The 19,016-nt window shown below is 44.3% G+C and overlaps 1 protein-coding gene across 1 annotated transcript; it reads right to left on the minus strand.

Annotated features, from left to right (window-relative positions):
- Positions 1-1,069: 1,069 nt before the first annotated feature.
- On the minus strand, positions 1,070-17,582 carry IL1R2 (interleukin 1 receptor type 2). Its single transcript, XM_054220549.1, has 9 exons — positions 17,443-17,582; positions 15,202-15,332; positions 14,834-15,092; positions 12,452-12,626; positions 10,624-10,798; positions 9,068-9,133; positions 7,685-7,820; positions 5,045-5,190; positions 1,070-3,738 (listed from the first exon to the last, which is right to left on the minus strand). The coding sequence occupies exons 1-9, from the start codon at positions 17,466-17,468 to the stop codon at positions 3,611-3,613; spliced, it is 1,242 nt and encodes a 413-aa protein (XP_054076524.1). The 5' UTR covers positions 17,469-17,582; the 3' UTR covers positions 1,070-3,610.
- Between the last annotated feature and the right edge of the window lie 1,434 nt (positions 17,583-19,016).

Here is a 19,016-nt window from a genome sequence, read left to right on the forward strand (position 1 = left end):
GCTCTCCAAATTACATGTTTACTTTCTTTTAGGTGCTACTCTGGTCAAATATCAGTTATGCTGCCTGTTCAGATGGAAAGCTGACATCAAGATCACATATGCTGAGCAAAACAAGAAAATAATTGTTAATTGAACTCATACTTCCTGAAAAGAACTACCGCTGCAGGGACAGGCTCTGCCCTGGATGCTAACTCAAGACACCAGCCTCTTCCCCTCTGTAGGTGTACTTTTGAAGCTGCTGCAGATGGCTGACTTCTCTGGCAAATGCTATAAACCCACACAGTCCCAGGAATGAGGTGGTCTTGTCCTCCTCACATCATTAATTTTTCTGAAGAGAAATATTCTGGTGCAGAGCCCTGAATCCTTGACGTGAAGTGGCATTCCCTGATACTGCATTTCTTTTCATGTCCAATAACAAACCAGTGCAAGTCAGTCCTCAGTCTCAATTTGCCTTGAGATTCAGGACATTTTCTCCTCAAAGTACATTGAGGCTAATGACTCTGAACATCCCAGGATGGACCTACCTAAAATACAGTGACAAGTGGAGTTCTCTAATTTTGACTAAAAAAAGGAGGAGACAAAAATCTTGCCTTTGGGAAACTGAATAAGACAAACGTCCCCACCTGGGAAGCACATGCTAAATTCACATCCCCACAGCGACAGTCTGTGTTAACCTGCATTTCCAGATGTCCTGGCACAGAACTCAGTGGGGCAACACAATACTCCAACAGCCAGTAGCCAGAGAAAGACCACCCCATACCACCCGCCCAGAGTGAGCCCAAACACTCGGGAGACTGCAGAGCAAGGACAGCCATGAACATGGTGGCAGTCGGGAAAGGAGCTTGGTCCATCAGGGTCTGGCCTCCCTTGGCTGTGAAAAGGCGCAGCCGCAGGGTGAGAGCAGAAGCGTCTGGAGACAGTGTGGGTCACTGCACCCCCAGGGGACTGGCCCCTCTGCAGCAGAGCGCTGGAGAAATCACACCTCTCCAGGAGAGAGCGGCCACCCCCAAAGAGCCATCTCACATCTTTCCCACCCAACTCACACACCAGCACTTTGGTTTGGTTTTTATTTTTTTTCCATCTTTCACATAACATTTTCAAAAACAGTATAGACCATGTTGCCCTTATTTATAACAATACAAATTGATATAAAATATTTACATTATGTAGATCACTTGTTCAAGTCTACCTGAAAAACATTTACACTATTCTAGTTCACTTGAACAAGTCTACCTATTACAACAGCCTTCAGAATATTACTATACCAGCAGTCAGAGAAGCAAATATCACTTCATAAAAGATAAACCTTCGTTTCTTTACATTCCCTTTGTATTCCAGACACCACTGAGTACGTAACATCTGTTCTCTGTACCCTAATTTTTATCTCACATTCACATTTCTTTCTCCTTCTCTAGTTTGGAGGAGGATCTGAGGTATTTAACTGTTTTATGGCACCAATACTCCATATACTAAAAGTTCTACTTCTCTTCCACTGCTTAGTGAAATCCAACCCTGCGCCTACAGCCTCATGTGTTATCACAGTACTCTTGGAGGATACAGATGGACAGGAAGAATAAATCACATTTTGAAAGGTTACACTTATTGGCAAACCTAATTTGTTCTCTAGTTACAGACTAGTAATTGCTTGATAAAAATGAGCATTCCTGATGTATCTAAAATATATTTCACGTTCCTTCCAGCAATGGTCAGTTCATCTATAGTCTTCTTTCTTCAAAGAACAGATATCCAATTGGATTGACTGTTTTTCACACTTGCAGCCACCTTTTTCCCATCTGCCCATAAAATATGTGTGTTCTTCATCATTATCCTTAATATTCTGCACTTGGAAACAGTAAGGTCTGTGGTCGTCTTTGATCGCCATTGACTCAGACTGTGTTAGAAATCTAGTCTCTGTGCCTGTATCTTCACAGCAAAGACTTAGACTATTTAAAGGGATACTTGGGCTTAAATATCATAAAATGTGAAGGTTCTTGCTAATATATTGAAGAGTTTCTTAATTCAAGCCACATCCTAGTCATTAAAATCCTTCCGGATATTTATTGGGCTAAACTCAGAACCAGCTATTAAGTGGTGGTGGAAAGGAATTAGATTAGGGCCTCTCCCAGATAGATGCAAGTCATTCATTTCCTTAGTTTGTGGAACCACGCGCAGTTCTAACATTCTTACTTTATAATTTGTTTCTTTGGAGCCAACATTTTTCCTGATTATTTTTTTTCCTACAAAGTTTGAAAAACCTCTGGGCTGACTTACCTGAAAAAAAAAGCTTTATCTTTGGTGTCTGTGAGAGATGTCAGTTATGGGTCTGTAACAATCTAGACCTTAAGGCTGTGTCTCTTCCCCTCCCATACAAATGAAGATAATACATATTACATATGATGGAACTATTTCTCGGCTATCATAAGTGTTATCTCTTGGAAGAGGAAGCAACCAAGTAATTTTACTCGTTCTGATCCTCAAACCACAACATGGTCACTAATTATTTTATTGCTCCCTTCTGATTTATGTCAAGACTGGAATCCAGTTCGATTAACCTAACGGGCGGTGTTTTGCATCATGAGTAATCAATTTGCATACTTCAATCTAAAGGACACAAGGTTCCTGAAGCTGTACCAGCTTTACACTGGTGCAGATTCATAGTTTATGGGAATCTAAGCCAGACTTTTATCTTTCATACTCATATCAGAGAGGAGAATCAGGCCAGTCATGAAAGAGTTATAGAGGCACAGAAGGGCAAGACGGTACATTGTTACTGGTAATCTGTCAAATCACTTCCAGGAATAAAAAGTTGTATTAGTCAAATGACTCTCAAAACACTAAATAATCCCTCCAAATTCTTTTCCTGGCCAAGATAACAACATGTTACAGCTGCCTATGAATCTCTAGCTATGAGATATTGGTAGATAAAACAGAATTGAATTCTCCAATGTAGAATTATCTGTTATGTTGATGCAGTTATTTCTGGGGGAGGGATATTCTGAGACAGTCTGTTTAAGCAAAGAGCAATCCAAATGGTGAAAAAATTAAGATTTTCTGTGGAAAAGTTCATAGATACACAGTTGCCATGACAATTGTATTTGGCTCTGGAAAATGAAAACAAATGACTCTTTTTAGACTGAAGTAAGATAAAAGGAGTCTGGATGTATAAGAAAACTGCATTTTCACTCTGGTGTGGAATAGTCCTTCTGTAGCAAGCTTTCTTAACTTCTTTTTTTAGATATTAGCGTTTTTCTTTTCCTTTTTTTTTTTTAAATAAGACTATTGGCATTAGAAAAAGCGAGAGCACCTCCCTTTCCCTACCCTTCCCATATCCAGGGCACACTCCTGGTATTCTGTGTTCCGAAATTCTACAGATTGCACCCTAGCTGCAAACGAACAGAAGCAGGTTTCCTGCATCTTGGCAGCATAAAAACGCAAACTTGTATTTATAACTTCATCAGATTGTGGAAGTCTTGGAGAAGAGGAAAATAGTTGATATACACCCATCTGCTGGGAAGCAGCATGTCTGGTCCGAACTGTCTCTCTGTCTCTCTCGTGAAAGATAGCCAGGATGATTTTCTGTTCAGTTGGCAGTTGGAGAATAAAGCAGATTTTAAACCTTTGGTATTGCGTATCCTTTATCGGCTCTCCGCTTCCAGCACTTGTGTATGCATATCCCCCCCAGGATCACGCCAGCCAATGCGACGGGAATCATTGCAATGTACCAGGACAAGCCAACAGCTGGAAAAGTAAATAAATAAAATATTTTCAAAATAAAAAAAAACCCTCCCAGGAACATAGTTCTCTAAGTTCAAGGAGGAAGAGGAGAAATCACAATAAAAAGGATGTCTGCAAGTTAACCTTCCAGCAGGGCTGATCACCTGCGAAAGGAAGAGGCCTACTGATTGAGCGCTCTGGGAAATGGGTGTATGAAGATGGGAGGAAGAATTGGAAAACAATAGAGGGTGAGAATTTAAAGTTCAATCCTTTTGCACACACATGACTCTTCCCAACCCCTGGTCAGGGCAGCTATGTGCTTTCTGTCTTAATTTGGTGGAAGCAGATACACTCCAAGCAGGAAATAACAGCACTGTGTGGAGACGGAGTACCTAACAGCTAGTCCACCCTCAAGCTCTGTGAATATTTTCTCATATTTTCTCCTGTAAATCACTAAAGATCAAGCCAAGACTCATCTTCTTCCCAAAATACAGCTAATGTCCAAGACCAGTGTCCATCCGGACCATTTGGTATTATTCCAGCCTATAGTGGTTCATGGATTGCCTCCTGTGTAGTAATACCCATGTAGCCATGGAAGACAAGGGCAGCACATCATCTAGCAAAGCAAGTACAAATCCCTCATCATAGAATGCTGCATAGTGAGTCACAAGGTATAACTCATAACGAAGACTGTAAATGTTCATGTGCCTTTCTAACACAGTGTGAGCAAGCTTTGGTGATTCATCAACGTCATGCAAAGAAACAATTAGGATTGCTTCACATTGTTTTTACAGCTGGTTCTTGGCCAATGGTCTATCACACTGCAGCATTAATTGCACTGAGCTTAGGCTTTCTCTTCCCATCACTAGGAGCCAAAATAACAACACCCATCATAATTTACACCTCTTGTTATTTTGGCGGCAGTCTGTACACGAGGAGAAGGAACACTCTGATCTTTATTCTGCTATTGTCTTTTTTTTTTTTGTCAAGTACTTGTTGAGGAACTGGAGGAGATCTGGCCCTGCTGCACCCAGTGGGAATTTGCCAGTAGTCTCACCGGAGCCATCATTTTACAAAGTGTATCTAAATTGGAGCCCTGTCCAATGAACAGGGATGTGAGCACAGGTCTTTATCGCTGCAGAAAATGACCCACAGAAAGTGTATTTTGTGAACAGGCTATTCTGAAGTCTACAGGTGAAAGAGGCAACCGGTTTTCCCCCCGGCAATAATTCATCCCAATACTAGCTCTGACGGTATAAAAGGCTTGGATGATAATTTAGCATCAGAATAATGATAACACTTATCCCAAATAAGCATTCAAACTAGTTACCTTCCTGCTTGACCCTTGTTGGCAGTACTTGGTAGCCATATCTGTTCTGGGCCAGACACGTAAAGTCTGTGTAAAAATCCACTTCTTCAACAGAATCAAAAATCAGTGGCACTTCAATGAAGTTTTCACCATTTTCTACAATTTCTCTGGAAGAAAAAGAAAAATTTAATGCTAAATCCTTCTATAAACTGGCTTTTCTGTATTTGATGTGTTCATTCTAACAGCACATTGCAAGAAAATGCATTGGGTATTTGCTCATTTCTGACCTAGCCCCTCAGCACTAGGGGACACTGCGTCTTCCAGCCCAGTTGTGCCAGCTATTTGAGTCTCAGAAGTCCGCACCCATCCTGCACTTGTTGAATGTTCCAGGAAAAAAAAAGATCTGTATTTGTCTTGCAAAAATAAAGAAAAAGGAAGGAAGAAAGGTGAGCAGAATTCTTTGAGCTCCCTACACAGGGTTGTGGAAGGACCTAATTCCTCCTCTCTGACCATCTATTCATTTCTGAGATTAATTGTTACTATTGGCTGGAAGAGGATATATGGGAAACATAACCCTGCAAATGCGCCCTCGGCAAACTGAAACACCGGTCCTGTCTATCACGCGCCCAAAGCCAAGAGCTCAATACAAGAAACTGTCTAGGAAGTTTCCAGCTTCCTTCAACCTGATTGTTTCATCAGTCCAACTATTTATAAGTGGTTTTCTAGCTGCAGGCAAACATCGTCTCTTGATATCTTTTAGTCATTGCTGGAGCAGTTGTCCAGCTGCTCTTTGATGATCTGATCATGAGCCTGCTATGCGCTGCGTCGATGGAGTTCTCTGTGAATTCCTCCTGGGACTATACTGCAGGAAGGCAGCAACACAGCAGTGGGTGCTTTGCCAGAGATTTCTGTGAGGAATTTGTTTTCCCGGTGGCATTCGGCCTGTTTTGTCTTGCTGCCATTCTGAAGGCGTCCAGCAGAATTGGGGTGTCTCGCACATTGTGGGCTTCACATGAGCCCTAGCTGGCATGGTCCCTGTCCTCATGCAATTGTATAATGTGTAAAAGTAATAATCACAAAATCGCAGAATGGTAGCGCTTGGAGGGGATCTTCAGAGATCATCTAGTCCAACCCCCCTGCCAGAGCAGGGTCACCTAGAGCAGGTTGCACAGGAACGTGTCCAGGTGGGTTTTGAATGTCTCCACTGACAGAGACTCCACCACCTCTCTGGGCAGCCTGTGCCAGTGCTCTGTTACCACTATCTGATAGTGATAGTAATAACAAAAACAATTTTTAAAGCCCACGTAAGAAAGTACATGTGCTGCTGTATTCTAAAGCCTGCAGAGACTATAGTCACAGTACATTTTATGGCTCCTGAACACAGCTTTAACGCACTGTCACTTACCCGTGTAAACAACATTATAAATAAATGGTCTCAAATATGCTGTGGAGAATGTGAAAACACATAAGGGCTTGGGCATACAGCTGAGTTACCATGTTGCCTCTAGCTGCAGCTCTGCAATAAACTAAACACGGCCAAGTTGTTATCTGGCACCGATGGCCACAAATGGCCAAAACCAGCTCACATCCATTACTGTTAAACACTCTTCTCCCTCAAAATAGGGATGGCACATCCCCAGGCTCTCTTGGAACTGTTCCCTGCCCCATGCTAAATCTAAGGAGCTCTTTGGCAAGGTGCTAGCTGGTGAGTGACCAGTTTAACCATTAATAACTGAAGCAATGTCATCCCAGAGTCCAGGAGCCTCCCTGGCCCCGTCCACCAATAGAGGCAGAGCCACCATGACCCACGTGAGGGTGATGATCTTTGTGGACACTCTCAGTTTCATCAAATGAGAGATAAAACATGCCAATCTGGACCTCAACTAAGAGATTCCAGTCGGTAAGTTTACCTCACATTTGCAAAGCACGAGCAGCATCCCTGCACGCAGCGAGTTAGCACTGCTCAGGTGACATGTGATGGGTACAGAAAGTGGATCTTTTCCCTCCTTTCCTAGTGGGAAAAGCCTTGAGGCATGCAGCTATGAGGCAGCCGAGAGAAGGCTCCGCAAGATGGGGAGAGACAATGGATCAGGGCAAGAGGATGTGGGACATCCTGCTTCGTCCTCCCACCAGCATCCCCCCCAGGGCTTCCCTGGCACCAGCCCTAGCTCTCACTGGGCGTCTCAGTGAGTCAGTTTAGCTCACTAATGTGGAAAAGAACAACACTTAGGGGGGAAAAACAATGGTATTTTAAAACAAAACAAAAAAATGGATATTTTTCCTGCTGTCTTAGTGTGTTCAGAGAACCTCATGAATGCCAGGAGAGGCTGTTGCTGTTTTGCTGGCAAAGAGAGAGATAAGAGAAGCACTGGAAAGGATCAAGACCCCTTGCTTCCCACTGCAGTCAGCTCCTACATCAGCTCAGCTGCCCATGAAAATGTGCTTCAAGTTTAAGCCTCGAAGTTGGGTCATTTGCAGTATACCATGAACAACCATGGGCTTGGGGTTTTTTTGCTTGCCTGTCTGGTTTTTTTTCTCAGCTCTCACCTTAACTTCAGATCTGTCCATATCCCATGTCATTACCTGGCATTCAGCTGCAAGCCCCTGTCACCCTGCAGGTTAAAACAACAAGCACAAGGAAACACTTTCAGCCAGACTTACTGTCGTTCCCCCTCTGTAATTCTGCTTTGCTTGTAAACCACATCGACGGCAGTGTCATTTGCTAGCCATTCCACATCGGTATGGAAGTGGCTGCTCAGTCCAACAAACACTTTGCAGGGGAGAGTCATCTTGGAGCCTGTTGGTAAAAGAAAAATTAAAAACCCCATTTGGATACATATGGAGAACTACTCTTTCTCTTGGTGAAAACCAACACCTCCAGTGGGAGATCAAGTTCCCACACACGTCAAGCACCACTACAGTCAAAACTGAGGTTTGCTTTTGATCCCCAACTCCTTGGCAGCAAGACCCTCCAGTTTGTCAGTCCTTCCCGCTACTAACCAAATCACTTTCCCATTGCAACAGCTAGCAACTCTGGCACTAGACACATTCCTCAGGAGGCAAAGCTGTATTCCTGTGGCCTTGCTCCTTCTGACGTATCACAGCCCAAAGGGCAGGGTGTGATTTACCACTCTGGAGCAACTGCATTAACCAGCAGTGTAGCTTCACGCAGAGCTGCTGTGGGCAAGGACATTCAGCTCAAGGTGGGACCTCCAGAGATAAAGCAATCGTGCAAAAATTCGTAAATTTTGCTATAATTATTTCAATTCAGAGCTAAAGATAAAGAGCCTCCAGACTGGTGCGCATCTACATTATATGGAAAACACAGGGCTCAATAATGCAATTTTTTTATAATATCTGTGCAGATGGTGATAAAAGGGATATAAAACACGCCACAGAGCTACACAGACCCCCCAGAAAATGACTTGGTAGTCCTATGCTGATGGAAAGAGAAGTGGCAGGGGAAACTAAGACATCATAGGACACAGCTGTGTGCATGGCACCCAAGTTAAAAAAGCTTAGTGTAAAACATACCCGGCATTTTCTGGGAAGAGGAAAGGCAACAGAACTTTCGTCACAATATAATCTTCAAAGAAAAATGGAGATCCTATCAAGGTACTGTCTAACTAATAACAACTGTCTAGTTCAAACAGTAAAAACCAATGAAAAAATGTCTCCTCCCAAAAGAGCTAGATGGCTCATTCAATGCCACCAGATAACCCGTGCCAATTTGAGGAAATATTGAAAAAGGAAAGTTCTTAGTGAAGGGGGAACTCTGGACAGCTGATCTAATAGTGCAAACATGCTTTTATTGCTTTCTTGGTGGCTAAAATCTACAGCAGTTCTTTCTGCAGCTTCTCCTACATGGAAGATAGCATCTAGTTGTAAATGGTAAGAAGCAAAAACTACTCCAACACTGACCCTCAGCTAATATAGTCAAGATCAAAAGTACTACAACAATTTATGCCAACAAATAACACCACAAGAGGACCTGCTCTACCTTTTCTCTGACTAGATGTTTCCAAAAATAACGTTGTCCCTTACCGAGAGCAGCTGATGTTGTCTTTTGTGTTGGATACACAATTATCGGTGTAATTCTCTTTTCTTGTTCTGGAGGGAGAAAGAGGAAAAGAGAGAGTCAATGCTACTGCAGGAGAAACTTGTGGGCATTGCCCCAGAACTGGAAATAGAAACGTGCCACTTTGCTCAACATCTTTCATTTGATTATTAAACTCACTGGCAAAGAGAGAAATTCTAATTTCAAGCCCAGAGATACGTGTTTGAGGAGACAGATAGATAGGATCGAGCTCACATCTTATAGAATCATAGCATCATAGAATGGTTTGCGTTGAAAGGGACCTTAAAAATCATCTAGTTCCAACCCCCTGCCCTGGGCAGGGGCACCTCCCACTAGACCAGGCTGCTCAAAGCCCCATCCAGCCTGGCCTTGAACACCTCCAGGGATGGGGCATCCACGCCTTCTCTGGGCAATCTGTTCCAGTGTCTCACCACCCTCACAGTAAAGAATTTCTTCCTAATATCTAATCTAAATCTACTCTCCTTCAGTTTGAAACTGTTACCCCTTGTCCTGTCACTACACTCCCTCATGAAGAGTCCTTCCTCATCTCTCCGGTAGGTCCCTTTTAGTTACTGGAAGGCTGCTACAAGGTCACCTTGGAGCCTTCTCTTCTCCAGGCTGAACAACCCCAACTCTCTCAGCCTGTCCTCATAGCACAGGTGCTCCAGCCCTCTGATCATCTTCATGGCCCTCCGTTGGATCCGTTCCAACAGGTCCATGCCCTTCCTGTGCTGAGGACTCCAGAGCTGGACGCAATACTCCAGGTGGGGTCTCACGAGAGTGGAGTAGTGGGCCAGAATCACCTCCCTCGACCTGCTGGCCACGCTTCTTTTGATGCAGCCCAGGCTGCGGTTGGCTTTCTGGGCTGCGAGCGCACATGGCTGGCTCCTGTTGAGCTGCTCGTCCACCAGCACCCCCAAGTCCTTCTCCTCAGGGCTGCTCTCAAGCCGTTCTCCGCCCAACCTGTATTTGTGCCCGGGATTGCGTGACCCAGGACCCCGCACGCCGGACAAGGACACCTTGGTGCTGAAGGCTGCACCATGAGCCCGCACCGCGAGGGCGGGCCAAGGGGAGGGGGGGCGTGGCCAGTGTGGGCGCGGTTATGGGGCGTGGCCAGAGGCGGGGCGTGGCCGTGCTGGCTCGCGCGGAGCACGCCCGCCCCCTGCTGGCCGCTGCGAGCCGCCGTCACCCGTTCGCCTCAACGGCGGCTTCCCCCCCACCCCACCCCGAGCCAGTACCGAGCGGTTTATTTCCTAATCCCTCTGACGTCATTTGCGGTGTCACCGCCCCCTACGGCATCAATTAGGCGGTTTAAGAACCGCAGGCGCTCGCCGCGCGGTCGGGCGAAGGGGGGAGCCCAGCCCCGCCGGGGACGCTGTGGGAAACCCGCCCGGGGGCACCCATGGCGGCCCCCTTCCCTCGGCAGCGCTGAGAGGCCGACTACGAGTTCCTCTCCTCAGCTTCCCCAACAGAGAGGAGATTTTTCTGAAGTTGCGCGGTGTTTTAAGGGGTGGGTATTTACCGACGGTCTCCAGTCGAATTGTGCGGGTGATTTCGTACATGACGTCTTCATGTGGAAACGGCATCTTGCAGGTGTAGTAGCCAGCGTCCGTTGGTAGCACAGAAGGCATGATCAGAGCGGTCGAACCTTTCAGAATTACGAATTTTTCGTTGGCGTCTTCCAAAGGCAGAGCATCCTGGAGAAAGGACGGCAGCTGGTGTTACGGCTCAGATAGGTGTAGCTACGCCATGTGTAACTCCCACGCAAAATTACTTATCCCCATTTCTCTCCTAATAAAAGTTCGCTTATCACTGGGAAATCTGAGCAGTTCCACTTTCCCACCAAAGGGCAAGTTCTTCAAGTTTGTCTCCGCCTCTACAATGCTCTGAGGCACTATATGAAGTGTGAAGAATCGCTATTTTAATCTAGCTATAACCTGCGTGTATAGCTTTTTCAATGAAGTGCACGTTTTAAGATGGAAAAGATATAATAGGCTCTTTTTCTGCATCCTCTTAAGAGTAATCATCTAAGACATTCTTCTAAGACAAAACATTTTAAGTAAGCATGAAGGTTTTCACAACACTATTACTTTCCATACATGACCTCATAAGAGTGATATTCTAAGCCATTCTTCTGAGATAAATATGTTTCAGTAATCGTGCAGATTTTCACAAAACTATTACATGGCCTACATGATCTCATAAACTGTGATAAATTCCTGCTCTGTATGACCAACGCTCTGTTTATACAGGGGTTGGAGCCCTGCTAGGAGCAATGATGGTCCTTCCCCATGAAGTCAGGCTAGATTTTTTTGACAGTCATAGCTAGAACTATGTTGAGGGGGCAGCCTTTTACTTAAATAATCATAGAATGGCCTAGGTTGGAAGGAAGCTTTCAGATCATCTAGTCCGACCATCAACCGAACTCTGACAAGAACCGTCACTAAACCATAGCTCTAAGCACTAAGTCTACCCGTCTTTTAAAAACCTCCAGGGATGGTGCCTCAATCGCTTCCCTGGGCAGCCTGTTCCAATGCTTGATAACCCTTTCAGTGTAAAAATCAGTGGGTTATAGCCTGCTTCTGAAGGGAAACCTGAGCAAAGGCATTTTGCTCGTATGGTACAACATAGGCGCTGCTGCATAAAGCCAGCCTAGGTATTGCATCCTATGGCAAGGATGATAGTTGCGCAAGGCAGAGCATACAATTGTAATGCGAGAGTAAATAAAAGCTAAACCAAAGTATCATGAAAATATAAGAATCCCATGCTATCCAGTGCAAGACTGGACAGCTGAGGATGGCCACATGCGAGATATTTGACCTTACAGGCAAACCCAGGCTTGCCTACTTGAAAAATGACGGACTGGCAAGTTAGGCAAGAGGTCACTATAAGGTTCGTGTGATGGATCTAGTACCTCCAAATGCAGTATTCCAGTTGATTAATGAAAGCTACCCCACCTGTACAGCTCATGTGGGGGAAGCATCACTGGGAGGTCCTACTTTCTGGGATTCACTAGAGGGGCCATAAAAAGAAGCATAACACCAAAGAGAAGGGCCTAATCTGAAGTAGCAAACCCTGGAATCAGGGTAGGTAATGTCTTTAAAAATAGTTACACTGCCTGTTAGAACATATAACATGTGGAACGTTTCACCCCATGCTGAGTCCACCCTGGAGAACCTTTCTTACAATATATACATCTGCCCCCAGATTACCCGTATGTTATGCTATAATGTTAAGATGCTCATGACTTTACCAACATGATGTTCAGGAGAAACAGAAAGTGGGGATGTATGTGCCTTTACAAATGGGTTGGGATTAGGCTTTTCACAAAGAAGAGTTGAAAGTTCTACCTTGTACCACTTGAGCTCCAGGCTTGTCCTATTTGGTGTAAAATCCCACAGGTCAGGGCAAACAATCTTCCCAGAGGTGAAAGTGAAGAGGACCTGGAGATAGGCAATCTCCCGAGCAGCTGTTTTCTCCATGACCGTGAGGTGGATGGAGACCTCGGCACAGTAGGAGGAGTTTCTGCAGACAGAGTAGGGAGAGGTGAACACCCACCGGTGACAAGGGGAACTCGAGTGACACCCTGGCTCCATTTCCCTCATTAGCCATTTCTAAGAGGCCAAGTCTGAGATCATACCAGGAGGGATCCTAGAAAATACGTGGTGCTGGGATTTGGCACAACCTAAACATGTTGCTGACACATGTCTGCCTTAGAGCTTCAGTCTTTTCTTTTTTCCTTTTTTTTTTTGTACTCCAAGTTTGCTGTGCACCCTCAGGCTAAAGCATTATTTTAATTTTGCAAGGAGAGGGAACATGTCCACCTAAACAGTCACAGGTGTGTCATGAACCCTCCATCATTTCCTTGAAAGAGATCTTGACTGTGAAAACCCTAATGGTTGGAACCTAAGAATGAAATAAAAAGCTCAAAGCATGCATTAAAATACATCCGCAGTTCTTATTGCACAACCAGTAGGCATTTCTTAAGTACATATTATTTTGCATAGAAAAGGAGGCATTCCTGCTCTGAAAGTTTTACAAAAATTACAAAAAACTTTTCTTCCTGGCCCTAAGTGATAATCGCTTCCAGTCCCAAAGAGGACCAAAGTGGGGGAAATAGGTGATTAAACTATGTCCTTTTTGACCTCTGAAAGCCTGCCTTGGAGATGCCTCCACCCAGGGCAGCGCCTGACCCCTGCGGGGGCCAGTGAAGCCAGGGGACGTTCAGCCTGTGACCCACTGACCCACTAGAGAACATCTGGGGGCCACAGGCAGATGGGCTCACACTACTGCTAGAGCACTGTGGTGGGCTGTCTCCTACAGGTCGGACGTCGAAATCCCAAATACTTGCCCAACAGAAGCAGAGACCTGTAATTATTTGCTTCTACCCTCATTTTATAAGATGTTGAAAAAAAAGTCATGGTTTCCCTGTGGGATGGTTTGCAAAGGAAATAGAATTTGGGTTTAGTTTATTAATCCTGTAATAATGTTAGCAATGAAGCTATGTACTTGGTTCTTGCATATCTTTTTTAAACAGGTTTCACAGCATTTTGCTATAGCTGTCGGTAACACTGCCACGGTGTTATAGGTCAAGGAACTCAGCCAGAATAGTCCAGAAATAGTCCAGAAAGGGGATTTAGAAACACCCTTCAAGGTCTCGTGTAACTACTCTGTGCTCTAGGACAATATTTGCAACCTTTTGTTATTCTGGCCTCACTATTGAAGTCCTCTCTTCTGCCCCACCGCTGCAATCACTGCTAAGACACGTGTAAAGGCCAATCTAATATGCTGAGCATGATTTGTTAACTTGGGTTCTGCCTGTCTATCCCTTCTACTGGTGATACATGTCACTCGCAAGATGTGCCTTGCCAGCAAGGAAACTGCGCTCTACACAGGCAGCTCCAGGGATGCAGAGATTTGTTTTCCACTATAGACCCCAGAAATGGGAGGCTGGCTGGACAGAGGAGCTGGCAGGAGACAAAGACCTGGGATACCTTCTGGGGTTCAGGGTCTAATGGTGATGGGTGGTTTTGCCTTCCTCCGTTCCAGACCCTGATACCTCATTTGAAACTGTACAAGGGGCTGTCAGATTGTAAACACTCAGAAAAAAATGACCAGTAAGGCTGAAAAAAGCCATGGCTCAAGTCTCAACCTGCTGCAATATGATAAATCTGGTACCAGTCTAGTAAATACGCATCAGGTCTCATGAAAGATCTTCCAGCAATATCAAGGCAATCCAATTCTGGTTTAGAATGTGAAGCAGAAGAAAAGCAAAGATTAGGGATAAGGAAGAAGGAAGCCACGCCAGAGCCATGGTGCCTTGCTATATGCTTCGTAAGGCAATCTGAAGCGCAGACAAGGCTATTTGCTTCTCTGGAGCCATAACACGAGGGTTGTGTTCTGCAGAATCCCCTGTCTGCAGCACGTCCCCACTCACCACAGCCCTGTGGTGAGCTCCTAAATAAGCTAGAACAAACCCTCTGTACATTATTTCCTCGTGAGATCGTAGCTAGAGCAGCAATACTGTGTCATGATTTAACCAAATTTCAGTGTATATATCTATAGGAGACAGACAATGCATTTAAGAGTTCTGACTTTCAACATTTTTTTCTCTAATAAAGCCGTCAAGGAATCAGTCTCATCCAGACACGCAATGAACATAACTGGAGTTTAGAATCAAGCTAATGTATTTTAGACAGTCGTCTTGTCTGGATTTTCTTTGAAATACCCACCTTCTAGTGCAGACATATACTCCTGAGTCTTCTAGCATTGCTGGTAAAAACCAGAGTGCATCTCCTTTTGCCCAGATTCTTGGATCTTCATCTCTTCCTGATATCATGGTTTTTGAACCATTTTTATACCATGTGATATTAGGGGTCAAGGCAGAAAAATCCAAATGTTTGTATCTGGGGGAAGGGCATTTCAGAACCACAGGTTCCCCATGCAGTTCATAGTAGTGTTTGAAAAACACGGTGTGATCTGGGCAGTTTTCTATATAAATCAGAGATATTTTTACATTACTGTCAGCAGGGCACATTGAAAAGAAGGGAGAGGGAGACAGGGGGAGGAAAAAAAAAAAAGACAAAAAGCATGCCCTTACCTGTGCTTTTGACTTGCTGGAGTCTGAAAGCGGAGGTGCCTGCTGTGCACGTCACCAGGACAAAGAAGAGCCCGCGCATTTTTTCCCAGAGGAAAGCAGAAGGAGACAGCTGAGGGGAAGAGTCTTGAAATCTACAGGGAAGTTTATTACAAGACAGAAAACATAATGAAAATAATCAATGTTAACTGAAGAGTTAACTGCTCTTTTCCTCGCTCCAAACCTGGTGAGCTTTGGTTCATCCTGCGTGAGCAGAAAGGCTTCTTCATCCCTAGTTTATGGGGCCTGACTTGCGGAATAACTTTGTGGCTTGGCCCAAAACATCGCTTCTGTCCCTTTCCTTTCACTTTAGGAGATGGAAACAACATACCACAAGATGCTGCTGTCCCCCCGGCTTTTCCATGCAACAGCTATGGGTGGAAAAATCTAGCTCCGCTTATTTTGCAATAAGATGTGACTGAGACACGGGTCGGGGGTTTCGAGTTAGCTGCAGTGTAGATAACTTGGGTGAACACAGGAGCAAAGATGCAACAGAATAGACTTTCGCTCCTTCAGCAGTCACTTCAGGTGTCTCCCAAGGTTGTATGGACCTCATTAAATCCTGTGTCACTTTCTCTTCCCCACTGAGGCCGGCTAGCATAGATCGGGCTGCAGGCAAGGTTGCTGCTATAGCCAGAGCCAAGCTCTCAAAGTCTCCGACAAATGTTTGTCTTGGGACAAAAGTCTTTGATTCCCACGTGTCCCGGTTTGAGCGACGCAGGGTTAATTTCTCTTTCAGAAATTTCACTTTTCAGTAAGGTCTCTTCTAATGACAGGGAAAACTGCATTTTTAGAAGACCCTAGTGTCTGAATTTGTGAAAATCTTTACTTTATAGCCAGCTATGGCATGCGGGTTTCAAGGTCTCAGTGTTTTCAAGCTAGCACAGCTTCCTACTGATATAATTGGCTGAGTATGATCCTCGTATATTTTATATAGGTATCAGGGTCAATATAGGTTCTTTAGTATTGTTAATGTTAATTATTTAGAAATATTCTATTAAATCTGTTTATATTTCAACCCTTGGGTTTTCTTTTTTCCTGATTCCCCTTCCCAGATGGGAAGGGGTCATCGGGTGATAAAATAATTGTCTAAACAACAATAAATTGTTTCCGGTTCTTCAAACCACAACGCATGCGCATGTCATGCACACCCACCTTGCTGGCAGTGCGCAAGTGAGTTTTCAGCATGGACGCTATTACAATCTCTGCTAAAAAAAGATGAGGAAAGCCCTGAACAACTTGTCCTAAATATCAGACACTAAGGGAAAACGAAACTATCCACTGCCGGTCATTCGTAAATTGTCACCCGTATTGGCCTGGCATGGGCAAGGCAACTTCTGCGCACATCACTGAATGCTTCCTGGTCTGCCATGAGGTTCCAGCTGCTGCTACTTAGTTGATTGATTTTGTGTTATCTCAGTGTACCACAGGCAAAAATACACAAAACATGCTATATGTGGGCACCAGTTTATGCTCTATGTAAGGTATTTATGTGCAAGGCAGTACATACATGCATGTGATACATACTATTTCCATTTTACATACATAAATACAAATTGCATGTGTTTAGCATTAGCCTAACACTGTAATTGTCCCGTAGGATGAATATTAAATGACAAGACAACTGCTTCAAATTGTATCCAAAAAGCAAAAATATATTTCTACCGCTATAATGCATCATATTCATAGGTACTCACCTTCAGGCATCTTCTGTGTATCCCATCATGCTCATATTTATAATGCGGCTTTAATACAAATTTCTCCCCGTTCTAGTAGCTATATTTGTCTGACAAGTGATAGTTTGACTATAATAAACTATTTCCAACTTATTGTCATCTCTACACCACCACAAAGCCAACCTCTTGCTCAATAATACTGTTTCATAACCCCGGGTCGTCTCCTATACCTCTAGATCTGCAAAGCTTTCCAGGGCATTGGCATGGAGCTGTAGCCCCTCTCAGGGCTGCATCTGGACTAGGTGCTCGTGGCTTTGTCTGCAGCATTAACAAGCCATGGTTCACAGTAATACCCTCTAACAGGGGACTTTCTCTCTTGTTACATCCCTTGCCTGATGAAAATACTTGGTTATTTTTTTCAGAGCTTTACGGTCCCTTTGGTTTAATATCTAGCAATCTCCATAAGCCCTACACGACCCGAGGGGTTAAGGGAGATTTTCATTCCCAAATTTCCATCAGATTCACTTACCTGTGGTTCTGCAGTCTTTCAGCCATTAGCTTCTCATGAAAAGATTTAAAATTGAAAATCACCAGTGAGGACGTTATATAGGGTTTAGCTCAACCCACAGAGGAAATTTGTCTCTCGTTGCCCAATCAGATTTGTGTCAGAACCAAATGACATTTTAGACCCACCTTTCTTTCCTTCCGTAGAGTGAGGATGAGAGAAAGAGACACAGAGAGAGGGAAAAAAATATGTATTTGGATTTCACAAAAAAGGGGAAATGACCGCTAAATATATGACTAAATTTCCCTTTTTCTGACGAATGGTGGTTTGCACACACTCATGTCCTCACATGACTATTTCACGCTCTACCTCAAATAAAAAATTCTCATGGGTAACAAAAGGTGTCCTGCAGCATAGTCAGCAGCTAAATAATTGCAATCCTCACACAATGTGGTTTAGCAAGTTCTTCGTGGACAACATAAATCTTTTGTGATTTCCCAGATCACTTGTGAATCACAAATGGGTTGATTCCCCTTTCCTTCCATAACATCCGTCTTAGTGTCACAGCTTACACTGTGGCTCTCTTTGCAATGGAGTATAAAGAATTAACAGATATAAGCACGTTATGGCATCCAGGCTCATGAGCTGAAGGGGTAAGAAATGGGTTATGAATTACAGCAAAGTTATAGCAACGTTGGCCTCCACCTGTTTAGAAGAGGGCAATCTAGCGGAGGACTTCAGTCTGGAACTGGACGACAAGCCAATTATTCCTGTGCCTTGTCCTGACATGTGATGCCTCCTGCGGGCAACCCTGAATTTCTTACTTGATCCCTCAAAGTCTCTTGATCCCTCAGGGAGCACTGTCCTGCGCTGCCTCATTGCTAGCCCAGGAAGGCAACGTGTGGTGACGGGCTCAGGCCTCCTGGGCCTGGAGTCAGCACACAGGTCTCTGCTAGCAGACCTCCGTAAGATGTCCTCCCCTCCCCAGACTTCGTACACCTCAGCTGAGCAGCCCCGGTCTGGAGCACCAGGATCCTAGCCTGAGGCTCAGGCTTTGAGGTGCTCTCACTAACCAAATAATGAGAGAGCAATAAAAACAACATACCTGTTTATAGCAGTAAGCATGTAAGAACCGTTTTTTATTCAGCCCTAATGTAATTCATTAACTCATCCTTTAACTAATATCAGCCTCGGTTATACTGGAGCTCACAGAATATTGTTTGAGAGGAAAATTTTTGAGACCATGCTGCCATCTATTATGGAGAGAAGAAACGTTTAGATGATAACATCTATTAATATACTGCAGTCTTTGGGGATGCGTCATGTGCTTGGGTTGCGCATATTCATTTGTGCAGGCAAAATATCCACCATATTACAGCAACTTCAGTAAACAAAAAGAAAAAAATCACAAAGCCCCGTATTTCAATCTGTAATGGTCTTTGCAGTTTCTACATCCTGATCAATGCAGTCATTGCAAGGGTCTCTACAGCTATCAGCCCCACACGTGCCTGACTGTTTTCCCCTAAGCAGTCCTATTATCCATAAACCTGAAAGGCTAACACACCTAAAGTTAGTTACTACCCTGTAGTGCTCCATCT

This window comes from Rissa tridactyla, chromosome 1 (assembly GCF_028500815.1).
Source record: "Rissa tridactyla isolate bRisTri1 chromosome 1, bRisTri1.patW.cur.20221130, whole genome shotgun sequence".
In the NCBI taxonomy this organism is placed as follows: Eukaryota; Metazoa; Chordata; class Aves; order Charadriiformes; family Laridae; genus Rissa; species Rissa tridactyla.

Bases quoted from the DNA above. Each gene is read 5' to 3' on its own strand.
- IL1R2 (XM_054220549.1), bottom strand. From the start codon at position 17,468: ATGGCTGAAAGACTGCAGAACCACAG. The intron at 10,799-12,451 runs GTAGAACTTTCA...TCCTTTCTCCAG, and splicing joins TGGAGCTCAAGTGGTACAAG to GATGCTCTGCCTTTGGAAGA. The intron at 5,191-7,684 runs GTAAGTCTGGCT...TTTTTCTTCCAG, and splicing joins ATTACAGAGGGGGAACGACA to AGAAATTGTAGAAAATGGTG.